At 37.3% G+C, this 17,467-nt stretch overlaps 2 protein-coding genes across 2 annotated transcripts; both read left to right on the forward strand.

Annotated features, from left to right (window-relative positions):
- The first annotated feature begins 986 nt into the window (after window positions 1-986).
- Window positions 987-2,757, forward strand: LOC104741947 (uncharacterized). Its single transcript, XM_010462888.3, has one exon. It carries the CDS (start codon window positions 1,059-1,061, stop codon window positions 2,490-2,492), a length of 1,434 nt encoding a protein of 477 aa, XP_010461190.1. The 5' UTR covers window positions 987-1,058; the 3' UTR covers window positions 2,493-2,757.
- Window positions 2,758-13,992: 11,235 nt separating this feature from the next.
- Window positions 13,993-14,895, forward strand: LOC104743754 (uncharacterized). Its single transcript, XM_010464803.2, has one exon. The coding sequence runs from the start codon at window positions 13,993-13,995 to the stop codon at window positions 14,893-14,895; it is 903 nt and encodes a 300-aa protein (XP_010463105.2).
- Window positions 14,896-17,467: the final 2,572 nt, after the last annotated feature.

Genomic DNA, 17,467 nt, shown 5'->3' on the forward strand with positions numbered 1-17,467 from the left:
ATGCCATACAAAGGTAATAGAAAAAGTTTGACAAAGGTTCCAATAGAGCTATGAGACAAAGGCTAGCAAGCACTTTGAGACATGTGAGGTCTAGGGTTGCTAAACAGTCTCCCACGAATAGGTCGATGTTAAATGCAATAGTTATATTTCAATAAAAACGAGATGACGTTGATATAGGGAGTATGGCAGTGACTCTCGCCGGCACGAGAACTGATATTTGAAATAGCAAAGAGGCCATACCACAGGTGATTATAATAGCATAATCGGTTAAATCTTATTTCAAAAACCAAACTAGTATCTCTAGATTATCCGTAACCTGAGTTGAAACTGTTTTATAGAATATGATCCATGTCTTAGCATTGGTCGCAGAAGGCTGGGAGTTAAGGTATTTAGCTAGAATTGTCGGGAAGTGACCGACGTCAGGTTTTTTACAATTTGAATAGCCATGATTACTCAACAATCATGAAAGAGTAAAACTTCTCCATGAATGCTTACGAGACTGCTTCATGAACAAATAAAATCTATCGGGCCATCTCCACTTAGTTCACCGTCTAGATCATTGTACGATAGCCCGTTCTAAAATCTAAAAGTCAATCTTTGACTTTCATTTTTTTTTTTTTGGGTCAATATCAACTGCGGAAAAAAATAAGACAAATAAAATAACGTACTTTACACAAAAAGTTGTGTTACGTAACTAAATATGAAAACAAATTTAAAATATTACTTCAGAAAATAAAAGACGAAGCAACAAAAAATAGGGGAAAAATATATATATAATATCAAAAAGTGATATTTGATATTCAGGAAGTGATTAAACTTATAAATAATCAGGACAAAACAGAAAAGAAAAAAAATTCAAATGAATCTGTCATTTTCAAGTCTGTCGGGGAAATGATAAATTCGACCATGATTACGGATACCACTAATTATTGCCACATGCAAATGGATTAGTCAAAATCGTCAACTTTGACTCCGCAGCTCACGAGTCGACACTCTCTTTCTATTAATAGCTTTCAATTACTTCTCTCAACACAACAACAACGCAACACAAGAACACCATGAACTCTTCTTTTCCTCTCTTCATCTTTACCGTCGTTATCTTTATCCGATGTCTAAATCCCACCGGAGCTGCCACATGTCATCCTGATGATGAAGCCGGTCTACTCGCTTTCAAAGCCGGTATAACCCGAGACCCTTCCGGTATCCTCAGCACGTGGAAGAAAGGTACTCCTTGTTGTTCTTGGAACGGTGTCACTTGTCTCACCACCGACCGCGTCTCCGCACTCTCTGTCAGCGGACAAGCGGATGTTGCCGGGAGCTTTCTTTCCGGTACTCTCTCGCCGTCACTAGCCAAACTTAAATACCTCGATGGTATTTACTTCATGAATCTCAAGAACATCACTGGTTCATTTCCTCAATTCCTTTTCCAATTACCAAATCTAAAGTACGTTTACATCGAGAATAACCGTGTCTCCGGTCCTCTCCCGGTTAACATCGGTTCGCTAAGCCAGTTCGAAGCGTTTAGTCTCGCGGGAAATCGGTTCACCGGTCCGATACCAAGTTCGATATCTAATTTGACTCGGTTAACTCAGCTCAATCTCGGCAATAATCTCCTAACAGGAACTATACCGTTAGGGGTTGCTAACCTCAAGCTCATGTCGTTTCTCAACTTCGGTGGCAACCGTCTCTCTGGCACTATCCCGGATATTTTTAAATCAATGCCGGAGCTCCGATCTCTCATTCTCTCCCGCAACGGATTCACCGGGAATCTTCCACCGTCGATTGCATCGCTCTCACCGATTCTTAGGTTCCTTGAGTTAGGCCATAACAAACTCTCCGGGAAGATCCCAAACTTTTTATCAAACTTCAAGGCTCTCGACACATTGGATCTCTCCAAGAATCGGTTTACGGGTGTCTTACCAAAGAGTTTCGCCAATCTAACCAAAATCTTCAATCTTGATCTCTCCCATAATCTTCTAACCGATCCATTCCCTGTTTTGAACGTCAAAGGCATTGAATCTTTGGATCTTTCTTACAACCAATTTCATCTCAACACCATTCCAAAATGGGTGACTTCGTCGCCGATCATTTTCTCTTTGAAGCTAGCAAAATGCGGGATCAAGATGAGCTTAGATGACTGGAAGCCAGCACAAACATACTACTACGATTTCATCGATCTGTCGGAAAACGAAATCTCCGGAAGTCCAGCAAGGTTTTTGAACCAAACAGAGTATCTGGTGGAGTTCAAGGCGTCCGGAAACAAACTCCGATTCGATATGGGGAAGTTGACATTCGCGAAGACGTTGAAAACCTTGGATATATCAAGGAACTTGGTATTTGGGAAGGTGCCAGCGGCGGTGGCTGGATTAAAGACATTGAACGTGAGTCAAAACCATCTTTGCGGAAAGCTTCCAATGACAAAGTTCCCAGCCAGCGCGTTTGCAGGCAACGACTGTCTTTGCGGCTCTCCACTATCTCCTTGTAAAGCTTAAGCGGCAAGAAAACTACAACCGGTATTTGGATTTACGTTGACAATTAAAGTTTAGCTCTAAATAAGTTTTGTATTAATTAAATAACAAATAAAGTTGTTTTAAGATATGAATAAGCTTCATTTCAACGATATGTATGTATTAGTGAAAGTACTCAAAGTAGTATTTAAGTTTTCAACACTTTTGTATTATTTTATTTCGTGAACGTACTCAAAAGTAGTAGAAAAATGAGATATGAATGAACTCAAGATTTTTCTTTGTCAACAAATTAAGAAAGAATTTGATACTAAATAAATAAATAGAGATACCTGATTTATTTTGCTACTAAATAAATTTGATCATAAAATCATTATAACCACTAACTTTGATTTTGGAAGGAACAAAATTGTTGAGATGTGATCCAACTTGAAACAGGAAGTTGCAGTGGATCAGAAGTTTGTCTATGTTTGTTTAACATGGACATGTTTGGTCTGTCAGAAACTGGGCCATATATTAGTATAAAATCCATATAAGAACTGACTATGTATTAGGTATAAATACATAAGGTCAAACAGATGAAGAGAAGAGAGAGCAACAAGAGTTGCGCCGAATCCTAGTTCAAGCGGTTCTGAAGAGGTGAACAGAGCTAGAGAGAGATGTAGATTCTCGGTGTATCTAGGCTCAATCTCTTGTTATTCTTCTTTCATATGTTGTTCTTGTGAGACTCGATCTAGAATGTTAGATGAGTGTGAGAGATATGTTGTAACACATATGTAACTCTTGATCTATAATGGATGTTGAGGACTCTGTTTTCTCCCCAGACGTAGCTGCTGATGCAGTGAATTGGGTCACCAAATCTCTGTGTTCTCTGTTTATGTGTTTTCTCTATTTCCGTGTTTAAAGCTCGTGTCAGATCCATCAATAAGTACTTGATTGAATCTAAAGTTGTTTTATCGATTTACAACAAGTGGTATCAGAGCCTCAGGTTCTTGAGGAGCAAGCTTTGTGAGAAAGCTTTCAGATCTGTGAAGGAAAGTGATAGCTTTATATCAGATCTGTAGTTCGCAGATAGATGGTGCTAATAATAACATGAAAGAAGAAGATGGTGGCTGTTCTGGGTTTCAGGTTTATGAAAGATTCACTACAACGGATCCGATAAGATCAGATGTTTTCAGGTTTATGAACTCTGAAGGATCTACAACTTGTCTCCTCCAATGGCTCGAGAGTTGAACATCAATGTGAGTTCTGGACCAAGATGTTCACTGGTGATGATGTTGATATCAGTTATATGATATATCTTGAGGCTGGTACAAGAACTCTCATCCATAGAGTTTGTTCTTGATTTAAGGTTGCGCAACCAATAGGAGATTAGTTTGAGGTGGAGCTAACCTCTACTTGCTTTAGGCTCAAATATTGAAGACGTCAAGTCTGTATCCTCTACAGTCACAAGGTCAAAGTGTGATGTTCTAAAGAGTTGTTTCTATTTGTTGATGGTCTACATGAGTTAAGAGAATCAGAATATTGGTATAGCACAAAAGGTTGGCTGTTGATTTTGCAAGGGATTATCCAAGATTCAATGCTGGGTTCCAGGTTGTGTTTTGGTATATTCAGTTTGCTGAAGGTCTGATGCAGCTTGTGTGCGAGTTTCAGAAGTTGAACAATCCATATGAATAGGATTCTGCTACAATGGGACGCCATAAAAGCTTGAATTCCTATGTGTGTTAATGGTTGTTTAAGTATCAATAAGGGTTTCTGGTTCAGATAAAAGAAGAAGTTGCAGATGAGCATGAAACAGTTTTAGGTTAATTTGTTGGAAATAAGACAGGTTAGGATCTTTGAGGAAATTTAAGTCTGGCTAAGATTTGAGAAAGTGTGTAGTTGATTGCAGGATGTGAGTATCAGTGTCAATGGTTAGATTCTTGTGAATCTAGGAAAAGTTCAGAGTGTTGATGATCAAGCGTTAAAAGAGATCATCAGGGAGCTGAAAGGAGTCTGGGAAAATTGGCTCAAGACTACAAGGTCTGTTGTTTGATATTTTGTGGCACATGAGTGCTGAAGCAGAAGGAACAAATGGGTGCTTTGTTGGAATAACGTGTAAGTGTGTAGTCACTGTTCAGGTTTCTGTGGATGTTGCAGAGACTGATCAAGCTCAGGATATAGTTGATGTGACAGATGAGTTTTGTGAAGACGAGTACAGACTCATGGTGAAAGATGATAAGGAAAAATCAGTGATGTGATGACTAAAGGCTTCAATTTCAAAAGAGATGAGATAACATGATTATAGTGAAATTCAGACATGGAAGACTCAATGTCTTAAAGTTTGCACAATAGGCCATCACTGTCGGTTTGACATCATGATCAAGAGAAAACATGAGGTTGCATTGATAATTGGTAGCTGATCAGACTGGTTGTCATCAAGGTGGAGTTTACATTTGGTGATAGAAATCAATATGATTGTTTGGCTTAAATTGGATTGGTAATGTCAGTTAGAAGCTAGTTTAATCAAGAATCATGTGGTTTTTCTTAGAATGTATCAGGCATCTCGCTCTGGTATATATTGCGACTAGTGCAGAAGTATACAAAGTCTTGATAATAGCAGTCAAGGGAGTATGTGAATGAGTCAAGATTGTCTGAAGCTATAAGAGAGTGTGGGAATTCGTATTCAGGAGGTGTTTATCTACATGATGGAGTGTATCAGAGGTCAGTGTGAATTGAACAAAGGTATGCTAAGATGGTGATTGTTAAAACTGTTGGCTGAATATTTGTTATGTGTAGTAGATTGAACAAAATTTTGTGTCGAAAGTCTTCATAGCCTTAGGATGTCAGGCGGCGTGACCTGTTAGAAACAACAGCGGTGCATTTTGGGATTCAATCTATTGTTGTCATACAAATTGAATTTGAATCGAAGACTGTTTCAGGTGTTTGGAACATATTTGATTCTAGAGTTCTGCTATGTGGTTCAGAAGGATTTTCTGAGTTAGTAAGCAGAGATTAAAAGGTTTTTTGATTCAGTCACTAGGACAGTCTCTTTGGAGTCAGTCAAAACCATAGAGGAAAAGACTGTTTGATTTTGAAGACACATAAGTGATTGTGTTGTGTTTGAGGTATTCAGTCATGAAGTGATCTCCGGTATTGAAGTAAGTTACAAGGTTTTTTTCTGTGACATCAAAATGAACACGAAGGTGTTTTTTCTTCTGAACGAGAATCTTAGAGACAATTGCAGGTGTTTGTAAGTATGGTCTCTATAATTTATATCAGGAAAGTCTGTTGTGCATCTCGCATGGAAACATGTCTTATCTCAAGGCTTGAAGTATTTGCAACTGATATGAAGTCATAGAAAAACTGATTATGCAAGAGAGTCAAATTGCATTTGTTGATCAGTTGAAGACAACTACCTGAGAAGTTTTAAGTTGTATATTTGCATCATAAGGTGGAGTTTGAATAATCTCCTTGGTAAAAGGCTGTTAAAGTTCTAAGAAGATTTATGATGATGTACCAAGTTGTTTGGTGGATTCTGCGTACTGGTGAATGTGTTGCAGAGTTGGAGTAACACATCATGAGCTTAAGGTTTGATGTGAAGAAGCTTTAAGGTATTTTCTCAGACATATCACATGTTATGATGATATGATACATGGTTGAAGTGACTGACAGCGTGTCACAAGTTGTTGGTGGTAATTCTATTTTACCAGGATGTTTGAACCTGTGAAGTGGTTCAGGTTGATATGTTAAGACATATGGTTGTAATGGATAATCTCGGGTTATACAGTGGTGTTTCTGGATGTTGAGATTCTTTACATGTCTAACAAACTCAAGAAGGTGTTGTTGTCAAGGTGTATGATCATACATGTGAGAGACAACACTTGTGGTTTGAGTTAACCCGGTTTGGTTGTAACTCAAACAGGTACAAAGAGTCGATTGAAGATCATTGGTTATTTGGTTGGATCAAGTTGTAACCGGCTCACTCTATCTATATGAGTGATAAAGAGGGTTTGTTATTTTGATAAGTTAAAATCAGAGAATTGGTTCAGGTTGAAACAAGGGTTTTTCAGTGTTTATGTAGGTGATTCAAGTAAAGGTTTGATTTCTGTCTCAGTGCGCACAAGAGTTGGAATTCAAGGGCTAGCAAGTTAGAATCAGGTTTTGCAGGATGAAATTCAATCACTAAAACAGGTATATGGTGTTTGACATAAACCATAATGAAAACTGTGTGATTGTTTAACTCATAAGTGGTCTAGCTTATGAAGTGATTTGTTGAGTTAACATATTATTGTATAGCTTATGAGTGGGAATCTCATGATCAAAGCTATGAAGATGTCAAACGCATGACAAGGATGACACAAGAGTGTCTTGAGTACTGGTTTATCTTTGAAGGAATGGACATAAGAATTGTCAAGGTTCAGGGGTCTGTGTGGTTATTCACAGAAGGATGCGTTGATGGTTGATGCAAATTTCAGGAGTTGAATTTGCTGATATGTTTGTCGTATGGGTAGCTTATGCAAGTTATTGAAGATTTTTTAGCCAAGTTCAGAGCTGGATTCCAAAGGTTCTATGGGGCGTGTTTCTTCAAAGTTTCAAGCTTGAATCAAGGTGGAGTTTTTTGAGATGTGATCCAACTTGAAACAGGAAGTTGTAGTGGATCAGAAGTTTGTCTATGTTTGTTTAACATGGGCCTGTTTGGTCTGTCAGAAACTGGGCCATATATTAGTGTGAAACTCATACAAGAACTGACTATGTATTAGGTATAAATACATAAGGTCAAACAGATGAAGAGAAGAGAGAGCAACAAGAGTTGCGCCGAACCCTAGTTCAGGCGGTTCTGAAGAGGTGAACAGAGCTAGAGAGAGATGTAGATTCTCGGTGTATCTAGGCTCAATCTCTTGTTATTCTTCTTTCATATGTTGTTCTTGTGAGACTCGATCTAGAATGTTAGATGAGTGTGAGAGATATGTTGTAACACATATGTAACTCTTGATCTATAATGGATGTTGAGGACTTTGTTTCCTCCCCAGACGTAGCTGCTGATGCAGTGAATTGGGTCACCAAATCTCTGTGTTCTCTGTTTATGTGTTTTCTCTATTTCCGTGTTTAAAGCTCGTGTCAGATCCATCAATAAGTACTTGATTGAATCTAAAGTTGTTTTATCGATTTACAACAAGTGGTATCAGAGCCTCAGGTTCTTGAGGAGCAAGCTTTGTGAGAAAGCTTTCAGATCTGTGAAGGAAAGTGATAGCTTTATATCAGATCTGTAGTTCGCAGATAGATGGTGCTAATAATAACATGAAAGAAGAAGATGGTGGCTGTTCTGGGTTTCAGGTTTATGAAAGATTCACTACAACGGATCCGATAAGATCAGATGTTTTCAGGTTTATGAACTCTGAAGGATCTACAACTTGTCTCCTCCAATGGCTCGAGAGTTGAACATCAATGTGAGTTCTGGACCAAGATGTTCACTGGTGATGATGTTGATATCAGTTATATGATACATCTTGAGGCTGGTACAAGAACTCTCATCCATAGAGTTTGTTCTTGATTTAAGGTTGCGCAACCAATAGGAGATTAGTTTGAGGTGGAGCTAACCTCTACTTGCTTTAGGTTCAAATATTGAAGACGTCAAGTCTGTATCCTCTACAGTCACAAGGTCAAAGTGTGATGTTCTAAAGAGTTGTTTCTATTTGTTGATGGTCTACATGAGTTAAGAGAATCAGAATATTGGTATAGCACAAAAGGTTGGCTGTTGATTTTGCAAGGGATTATCCAAGATTCAATGCTGGGTTCCAGGTTGTGTTTTGGTATATTCAGTTTGCTGAAGGTCTGATGCAGCTTGTGTGCGAGTTTCAGAAGTTGAACAATCCATATGAATAGGATTCTGCTACAATGGGACGCCATAAAAGCTTGAATTCCTATGTGTGTTAATGGTTGTTTAAGTATCAATAAGGGTTTCTGGTTCAGATAAAAGAAGAAGTTGCAGATGAGCATGAAACAGTTTTAGGTTAATTTGTTGGAAATAAGACAGGTTAGGATCTTTGAGGAAATTTAAGTCTGGCTAAGATTTGAGAAAGTGTGTAGTTGATTGCAGGATGTGAGTATCAGTGTCAATGGTTAGATTCTTGTGAATCTAGGAAAAGTTCAGAGTGTTGATGATCAAGCGTTAAAAGAGATCATCAGGGAGCTGAAAGGAGTCTGGGAAAATTGGCTCAAGACTACAAGGTCTGTTGTTTGATATTTTGTGGCACATGAGTGCTGAAGCAGAAGGAACAAATGGGTGCTTTGTTGGAATAACGTGTAAGTGTGTAGTCACTGTTTAGGTTTCTGTGGATGTTGCAGAGACTGATCAAGCTCAGGATATAGCTGATGTGACAGATGAGTTTTGTGAAGACGAGTACAGACTCATGGTGAAAGATGATAAGGAAAAATCAGTGATGTGATGACTAAAGGCTTCAATTTCAAAAGAGATGAGATAACATGATTATAGTGAAATTCAGACATGGAGACTCAAGGTCTTAAAGTTTGCACAATAGGCCATCACTGTCGGTTTGACATCATGATCAAGAGAAAACATGAGGTTGCATTGATAATTGGTAGCTGATCAGACTGGTTGTCATCAAGGTGGAGTTTACATTTGGTGATAGAAATCAATATGATTGTTTGGCTTAAATTGGATTGGTAATGTCAGTTAGAAGCTAGTTTAATCAAGAATCATGTGGTTTTTCTTAGAATGTATCAGGCATCTCGCTCTGGTATATATTGCGACTAGTGCAGAAGTATACAAAGTCTTGATAATAGCAGTCAAGGGAGTATGTGAATGAGTCAAGATTGTCTGAAGCTATAAGAGAGTGTGGGAATTCGTATTCAGGAGGTGTTTATCTACATGATGGAGTGTATCAGAGGTCAGTGTGAATTGAACAAAGGTATGCTAAGATGGTGATTGTTAAAACTGTTGGCTGAATATTTGTTATGTGTAGTAGATTGAACAAAATTTTGTGTCGAAAGTCTTCATAGCCTTAGGATGTCAGGCGGCGTGACCTGTTAGAAACAACAGCGGTGCATTTTGGGATTCAATCTATTGTTGTCATACAAATTGAATTTGAATCGAAGACTGTTTCAGGTGTTTGGAACATATTTGATTCTAGAGTTCTGCTATGTGGTTCAGAAGGATTTTCTGAGTTAGTAAGCAGAGATTAAAAGGTTTTTTGATTCAGTCACTAGGACAGTCTCTTTGGAGTCAGTCAAAACCATAGAGGAAAAGACTGTTTGATTTTGAAGACACATAAGTGATTGTGTTGTGTTTGAGGTATTCAGTCATGAAGTGATCTCCGGTATTGAAGTAAGTTACAAGGTTTTTTTCTGTGACATCAAAATGAACACGAAGGTGTTTTTTCTTCTGAACGAGAATCTTAGAGACAATTGCAGGTGTTTGTAAGTATGGTCTCTATAATTTATATCAGGAAAGTCTGTTGTGCATCTCGCATGGAAACATGTCTTATCTCAAGGCTTGAAGTATTTGCAACTGATATGAAGTCATAGAAAAACTGATTATGCAAGAGAGTCAAATTGCATTTGTGGATTAGTTGAAGACAACTACCTGAGAAGTTTTAAGTTGTATATTTGCATCATAAGGTGGAGTTTGAATAATCTCCTTGGTAAAAGGCTGTTAAAGTTCTAAGAAGATTTATGATGATGTACCAAGTTGTTTGGTGGATTCTGCGTACTGGTGAATGTGTTGCAGAGTTGGAGTAACACATCATGAGCTTAAGGTTTGATGTGAAGAAGCTTTAAGGTATTTTCTCAGACATATCACATGTTATGATGATATGATACATGGTTGAAGTGACTGACAGCGTGTCACAAGTTGTTGGTGGTAATTCTATTTTACCAGGATGTTTGAACCTGTGAAGTGGTTCAGGTTGATATGTTAAGACATATGGTTGTAATGGATAATCTCGGGTTATACAGTGGTGTTTCTGGATGTTGAGATTCTTTACATGTCTAACAAACTCAAGAAGGTGTTGTTGTCAAGGTGTATGATCATACATGTGAGAGACAACACTTGTGGTTTGAGTTAACCCGGTTTGGTTGTAACTCAAACAGGTACAAAGAGTCGATTGAAGATCATTGGTTATTTGGTTGGCTCAAGTTGTAACCGGCTCACTCTATCTATATGAGTGATAAAGAGGGTTTGTTATTTTGATAAGTTAAAATCAGAGAATTGGTTCAGGTTGAAACAAGGGTTTTTCAGTGTTTATGTAGGTGATTCAAGTAAAGGTTTGATTTCTGTCTCAGTGCGCACAAGAGTTGGAATTCAAGGGCTAGCAAGTTAGAATCAGGTTTTGCAGGATGAAATTCAATCACTAAAACAGGTATATGGTGTTTGACATAAACCATAATGAAAACTGTGTGATTGTTTAACTCATAAGTGGTCTAGCTTATGAAGTGATTTGTTGAGTTAACATATTATTGTATAGCTTATGAGTGGGAATCTCATGATCAAAGCTATGAAGATGTCAAACGCATGACAAGGATGACACAAGAGTGTCTTGAGTACTGGTTTATCTTTGAAGGAATGGACATAAGAATTGTCAAGGTTCAGGGGTCTGTGTGGTTATTCACAGAAGGATGTGTTGATGGTTGATGCAAATTTCAGGAGTTGAATTTGCTGATATGTTTGTCGTATGGGTAGCTTATGCAAGTTATTGAAGATTTTTTAGCCAAGTTCAGAGCTGGATTCCAAAGGTTCTATGGGGCGTGTTTCTTCAAAGTTTCAAGCTTGAATCAAGGTGGAGTTTTTTGAGATGTGATCCAACTTGAAACAGGAAGTTGTAGTGGATCAGAAGTTTGTCTATGTTTGTTTAACATGGGCCTGTTTGGTCTGTCAGAAACTGGGCCATATATTAGTGTGAAACTCATACAAGAACTGACTATGTATTAGGTATAAATACATAAGGTCAAACAGATGAAGAGAAGAGAGAGCAACAAGAGTTGCGCCGAACCCTAGTTCAGGCGGTTCTGAAGAGGTGAACAGAGCTAGAGAGAGATGTAGATTCTCGGTGTATCTAGGCTCAATCTCTTGTTATTCTTCTTTCATATGTTGTTCTTGTGAGACTCGATCTAGAATGTTAGATGAGTGTGAGAGATATGTTGTAACACATATGTAACTCTTGATCTATAATGGATGTTGAGGACTCTGTTTCCTCCCCAGACGTAGCTGCTGATGCAGTGAATTGGGTCACCAAATCTCTGTGTTCTCTGTTTATGTGTTTTCTCTATTTCCGTGTTTAAAGCTCGTGTCAGATCCATCAATAAGTACTTGATTGAATCTAAAGTTGTTTTATCGATTTACAACAAAAATTCTTACTCGTCATCTTCAACATGATTAGAAAAATGATGAAAAGGAAAAAACAGAGTAGTATATATGTACCTTTTGCTTATATGTAGATTTTTAGCCGATGTGTTCCCTAATAAGAATAATAATAACAAATGATGCGTAGATAATGTATGTTTACTAGGAATTATCTCGCTGTAGCATGGGACAAAACTTTTTAATTTTTGAATTTAGGGAGAATTTATTTTTAGTTTTCCTAAATTCACCCCCTCTAATGAACGTGGGTCCATCTTTGTAAATAGATGTATATATAACTTCATCCCTACAAAATTTATTTGATTACATATGTATAGGGGTGTCTAAATGGTTCCAAATTTATAGATCAATCCAAACCAAACCAATCCAAAAATTTATTGGATTAATAGTTTGAGTTTTAATGGGTTAATGGATTATAATGGTTTATGAGTTTAATGGATTGATATAAAATGGTTGATAAGTTAACTAAAACCAAACCAAATATAGTTAAATTGATTTTAAATACCAAATTAAACCGTATATCTCCATTTGACTCATATCTCCATTTGCTAGATAACACACTTATTCTTATCGCATCTCTAATCTAAAGACGAGTCAGAATATTTTCAATTATGCTTTGTGGTAGATCCCTTATGAAATCTGGTGAACCATCAGAACTACGTAAAAAGTTCTTGCATTTTGATTTCAGACTATATTCTGTAAACCATCTTGGCATCTGGTGAGCTCATTTGATTAACAAGTATAGGAGTCGACTCCTTCCCAGTAATGTGCAAGCTTTGTTATGCACTCATTCTTGGATACATGGTTACAAGGTGGATTGAGAAGGTAAATAATACTATATAGTTTACCAATTTGCTTTACTTGAATTAGTTTATATTATTCTCTTACAATTTGTAGATGACAATGGCAATATAATTAGTATTCGATCATATCCAAATTCTGTGGGAGACAATTCTGTTGATATTTCCTTCCCCACAAGACCAGAGACTTAAAACCACCGCCATTTAGAGGTTCTCTTGTCTTTCTTTTGTTTCAGTTTTGTTTGATGAGTAGTGTTTCAGTGTTCGAGTGTTTGATGTCTAGAATGTTTGAGTTTGAGTGTTGATGCGTAGTGTTTGAGTGTTTGATGTCTAGAATGTTTGAGTTTTGTTTCATGTGTAGAGTTTGATTTCAGATGGAGATGGTGTCAAAGACAGGTTAGAAGAAGCTTAATGAATGTGAGGGAAACAATGGTGTCAACGAGAACTTAGAAGAAGATTAAAGAAGACATCTTAGAAGAAGATTTTAGAATACAACTTAAAACAATGATGTTATTTTCTGGATTATTATTGTTTAAAATTTATTGTTTTCAAAATCTAAATAGAGACATAAATCATGTTTATCATAAACAGTTTATCTATAAAATTACACAAGCTTTGATAATTTTGTAAAATTATACATAGTCTCATGATTATACAAAGTGGGTCAATTCATTTAACTCATTAATCCATTAAGCTAAATGGATTGTGGTTTGATCCAAACCTTGCTAAATGAGTTGGGTTGAATCATCACCCATTAAACACTAAAACCTAATGGTTTTGGGTTGGTTTAACCAATTTGACACCCCTACATATGTATATAAGCGGAAACACGTCCTATTCCCCCCCCCATAACTATGACATCGTACCACATCTACGCGGAACTTAAATCTCATCCTGTGGATCCCCCATAAACTATTGTAAATCTATTTTTCCGCGAGACGATAGTTCTCATGCCATTTTCCCCTGAAGTATTATATATCATCTAATCGCCCATGAATCTGGGTTATACGGGTTACTGTTGGTTTACTATTTGCTTGACCAAGTAATAAACCCATTGAACCAATTAAACCCAATTTCAACCCGATTACAACCCGATTAGAATATTAAACCATGATTAACCAATACCCGAACCCTCAAATCGATTTCTCACATCTATCTTCTTTATTTACGAACCCTACTTTCAAAACCCCCAAATCGATTTCTCTCTCGAAAAACCCTAAAATCAAAACCCCCAAATCGATTTCTCATTTCGTTGCTTTTATTCACTCTCTCGACAATGGATATAATCCTCGCAGATGATAATCCTCCGGTAGGAAGAGATCGAGATCACGATTCAGGGGCAGAAGATTGAGATGAATCTTTTGTCCACATGCTTGCCAAAGAGTTCACCGAAGATGAACAATCAATCCATCACGATGTGTACCTAGAAACCGACGACGAGGCTGATGGTCGTGAAGATGGTCAAGTGAGAATGCGAACACCCATTCTTCATGGTGATGGGATAATGTATAAAGACCAAAAATTCCACAATGGAATCTCGTTCAAGGAGTGTGTCACCGACTATGCACTACTAACAAGTTCCAATCTGAAGCAATACATGTATGATAGAGATGCAATCGAGTTTAAATGTATTGGTGCTAAGGGAAAATGTGGGTGGCAAGTGTATGCTGCATCTCTCGGTGATGATCCTTTCTGGAGGATTACGGTGTACAAGGATAAACATATATGTATCCCTAATGAAGAGTGTGCAATGTTTTCGGTCCCAGTGATAGCTAGGATTTTTCTTGATAAGATTAGGGAAGAACCAGAGTATTACATGCTTGCCAAGATGGAAAAGATTATAATGGAGAAGTGGAAGATATCAGTTACAAGGCCTCAATGTCAAGCTGCTAGGAGAAAGGCATTGGGATGGATCTCGTCGGACTATGATACTCAGTTTGCACGTCTCCGAGATTATGGTGCCGAGATTATGGAATCAAATCCAGGATCTGTTGTGGATATTGCTACCATGAAGAATGATGCTGGTGAGGATGTCTTTAACCTGTTTTATGTCTGTTTTGATGTTCTTAGAAAAACATGGAAAGCTAGTTGTAGGCCACTAATAGGAGTTGATGGGTATTTCTTAAAAGAAAAGATTAAAGGGCAGTTATTAGCGACATTAGGCAGAGATGCAGACAATGCTATTTATCCAATAGCATGGAGCGTTGTTCAAGTCGAGAACACAGATAATTGGCAATGGTTTGTGAATAGGTTGAAGATTGATCTAGACTAAGGTGATGGAGATGGTTACATTATTCTGTCAGATCGGCAAAAGGTATGTGTTTCGTTTTGTATTTATTAAGCTCTAGCATAATTATGTTTTATGAAGTTGTAGCATAATCATGCGGTTTCTGTTTCAGGATTTGATAAAAGCTGTTGAGTTAGAGTTACCAAAGGTGGAGCATCGAAAATGTGTTAGGCACATTTATGGGAACCTGAAGAAGAGTCATCCTAACAAAAATCTTCTGAAGAAACATCTTTGGGATCTGGCTTGGAGCTACAATACCACCGAATATGATCAGAACTTGGAGAGGATCCACGCATATGACTCAAAGGTGCATGAAGATGTCATGAAGACAAAACCAAAGACTTGGTGCAGGGCCTTTCACAAGCTTGGCAATTACTGTGAAGATGTTGAGAACAACTCCATAGAGTCCTTCAACAATACCATCAACAAGGCAAGAGAAAAGCCATTTGTGGCTATGTTAGAGATGGTTAGAAAGCTTGCCATGGTTCAGATTGCTAAACGATCTGCCCTTTCTCATGATCACAAAGGTTAGTTATTGTTTTGACTTGTTAACATTGTTTTGATTTGTTAACAAAGGTTAGTTATTGTTTTGATTTGTTAACAAAGGTTAGTTATTGTTTTGATTTGTTAACAAAGGTTATTATCGTTAACATCGTTTTGATTTGTGTGTTAGGCATTTGTACTCCTTATGTCAAACGGTTCTTTGCTAAAGAACATGAGAAAGCTTTTGAGTGCTTTGTGAGTGCTACCACAAATGGGATGTATGAAGTCTAGTTGGGTTATGACAGGCACAAAGTCTGTTGAGAACAATGAAGTGTACCTGCATGAAGTATCAAATCTACGGAATCTGATGTGAACATGCATACGGAGTTATACTTAAGAAGACACTGGAACCTGAAGATTATAGTATAGATTGGTAAAGCGTTTGTGGGGGCGTTATGTGGGAAACGCCAATGCTCAACGCCAATCAAGAATTTTTTTATCCCTTTCACACGTGTAGAAAAAAAGGGTAACTGCTCTAAACTATGAAGCGTTATCATACTGGATTTGGGAGAGTTTGGGCTATTACTTTTAAATAATGATCACTTAAAATATATTAATTTTGAAACAAAAACATTCTGGTAAAAAAATCTTTGACTTGAGTCCGAATAATCAACAATATATTCGAATATGCTTTCAATATTCCTTTATTCAAATTTAAAATTAACATTTTCAAAAATATATATTTAAATTTTATTTACAAAATTGCTAATTTTACTTACAATATCTGTAATAGAATTCTTGATAGTTTAAAAATTTAAGTCTATAAATACCAACAGCTCAACCCAACAATTATCACTTCACAAAAGGTTAAGAGAGAGTTTGGGTAAGGTTTCAATCTATATATTTTAAGCTTACATAAATCCAAACATGCAAACATTATTGAACTTTTTTCCGTGTAGGACAATATAGCAAATCAAAACGAAGGTTCTTCAACACCATCTTCCGAGGTGACCCTCTCTCTTATTTCTTCTTCTTCTTTTTTTTTTTAATTAGTGTTCTAGTTTTCGTCTCCTATATTTTTAAGTGTTTATCAATGTGATTGATTGTATTTAAATATTTATTTTAAATTTATGTGGAATCGTGAACTGAGTCATGGATTATTGCAATTGTGCAATGATCAAAATGACAAAGGTCACTGGACGGGTAAATGTCTTGATGAAATTGGTCGACAAAGTGTTCGAGCTGAATTTCTCAAACGTTTTGGTTTGGCTCTTCCGTGGAAAACTTTCAAAAACCGGATGGATCACATAAAAAAGCAGTACGATGTTTACAAGCAGATCAAACGAACAACTACTGGATTTGGATTCAATGAATTTGGAGAGCTCGACATGTCAGCTGATTGGTGGAATGATCTAATAAGTGTAAGTAATTTTAATTAATGTTAAACTTATTTCATATTATATATACATATGATATGTCTATATTTTGTCTCTGCTTAGTATGTATTTGTCATGCATTTAGCTAGGTAACTAGTCGGTTTGCATCAATTTCTAGCCTCTTTTGTACACTTTGCATATTTAGATAGTTCTTGCATCATCCTTCCATACATTGTGCATTTCGGAGTATTTCTGGTATGTAGGAGACGTCAGGAACACATTGTCCGAGACTCTGTTCGAGTCACCATTCAAGTCCTCATCCTTCAAGTCGACCCAACACCATTCGAGTCCACGTCCTTCGAGTCGACCCAACACCATTCGAGTCCACCACTCTCGAGTCACCACTCGAGTCATCACTCGAGCCACCGGTCGAGGGATTCAGTTTTCGAAGTCTTCACCAAAGTTGTAGAGAATAGAATCATCTTTCCAATGCTATTTATTTTAAGCCAATCGGAAGTATGGTTCAAACGTTATCATCATTTTAGTGGACGCGTATACACCCAGCTCGAGCCACTCGTCATGCAACCACTCCACCCCGTTCGAGACGTTCCATTCGAGTGAGATTTAGCTTTCAACGTCTTCATCAACGTTGTTGAGAATTGAGTCATCTTTCTAATGCCGTTTATGTCAAGCCAATC

This window comes from Camelina sativa, chromosome 14 (genome assembly GCF_030686135.1).
Source record: "Camelina sativa cultivar CO46 ecotype springtype chromosome 14, ASM3068613v1".
In the NCBI taxonomy this organism is placed as follows: Eukaryota; Viridiplantae; Streptophyta; class Magnoliopsida; order Brassicales; family Brassicaceae; genus Camelina; species Camelina sativa.

Excerpts from the sequence above, each read along its gene's own strand:
- LOC104741947 (XM_010462888.3), top strand. The coding sequence starts at position 1,059 with ATGAACTCTTCTTTTCCTCTCTTCATCTTTACCGTCGTTATCTTTATC.
- LOC104743754 (XM_010464803.2), top strand. The coding sequence starts at position 13,993 with ATGCTTGCCAAAGAGTTCACCGAAGATGAACAATCAATCCATCACGAT.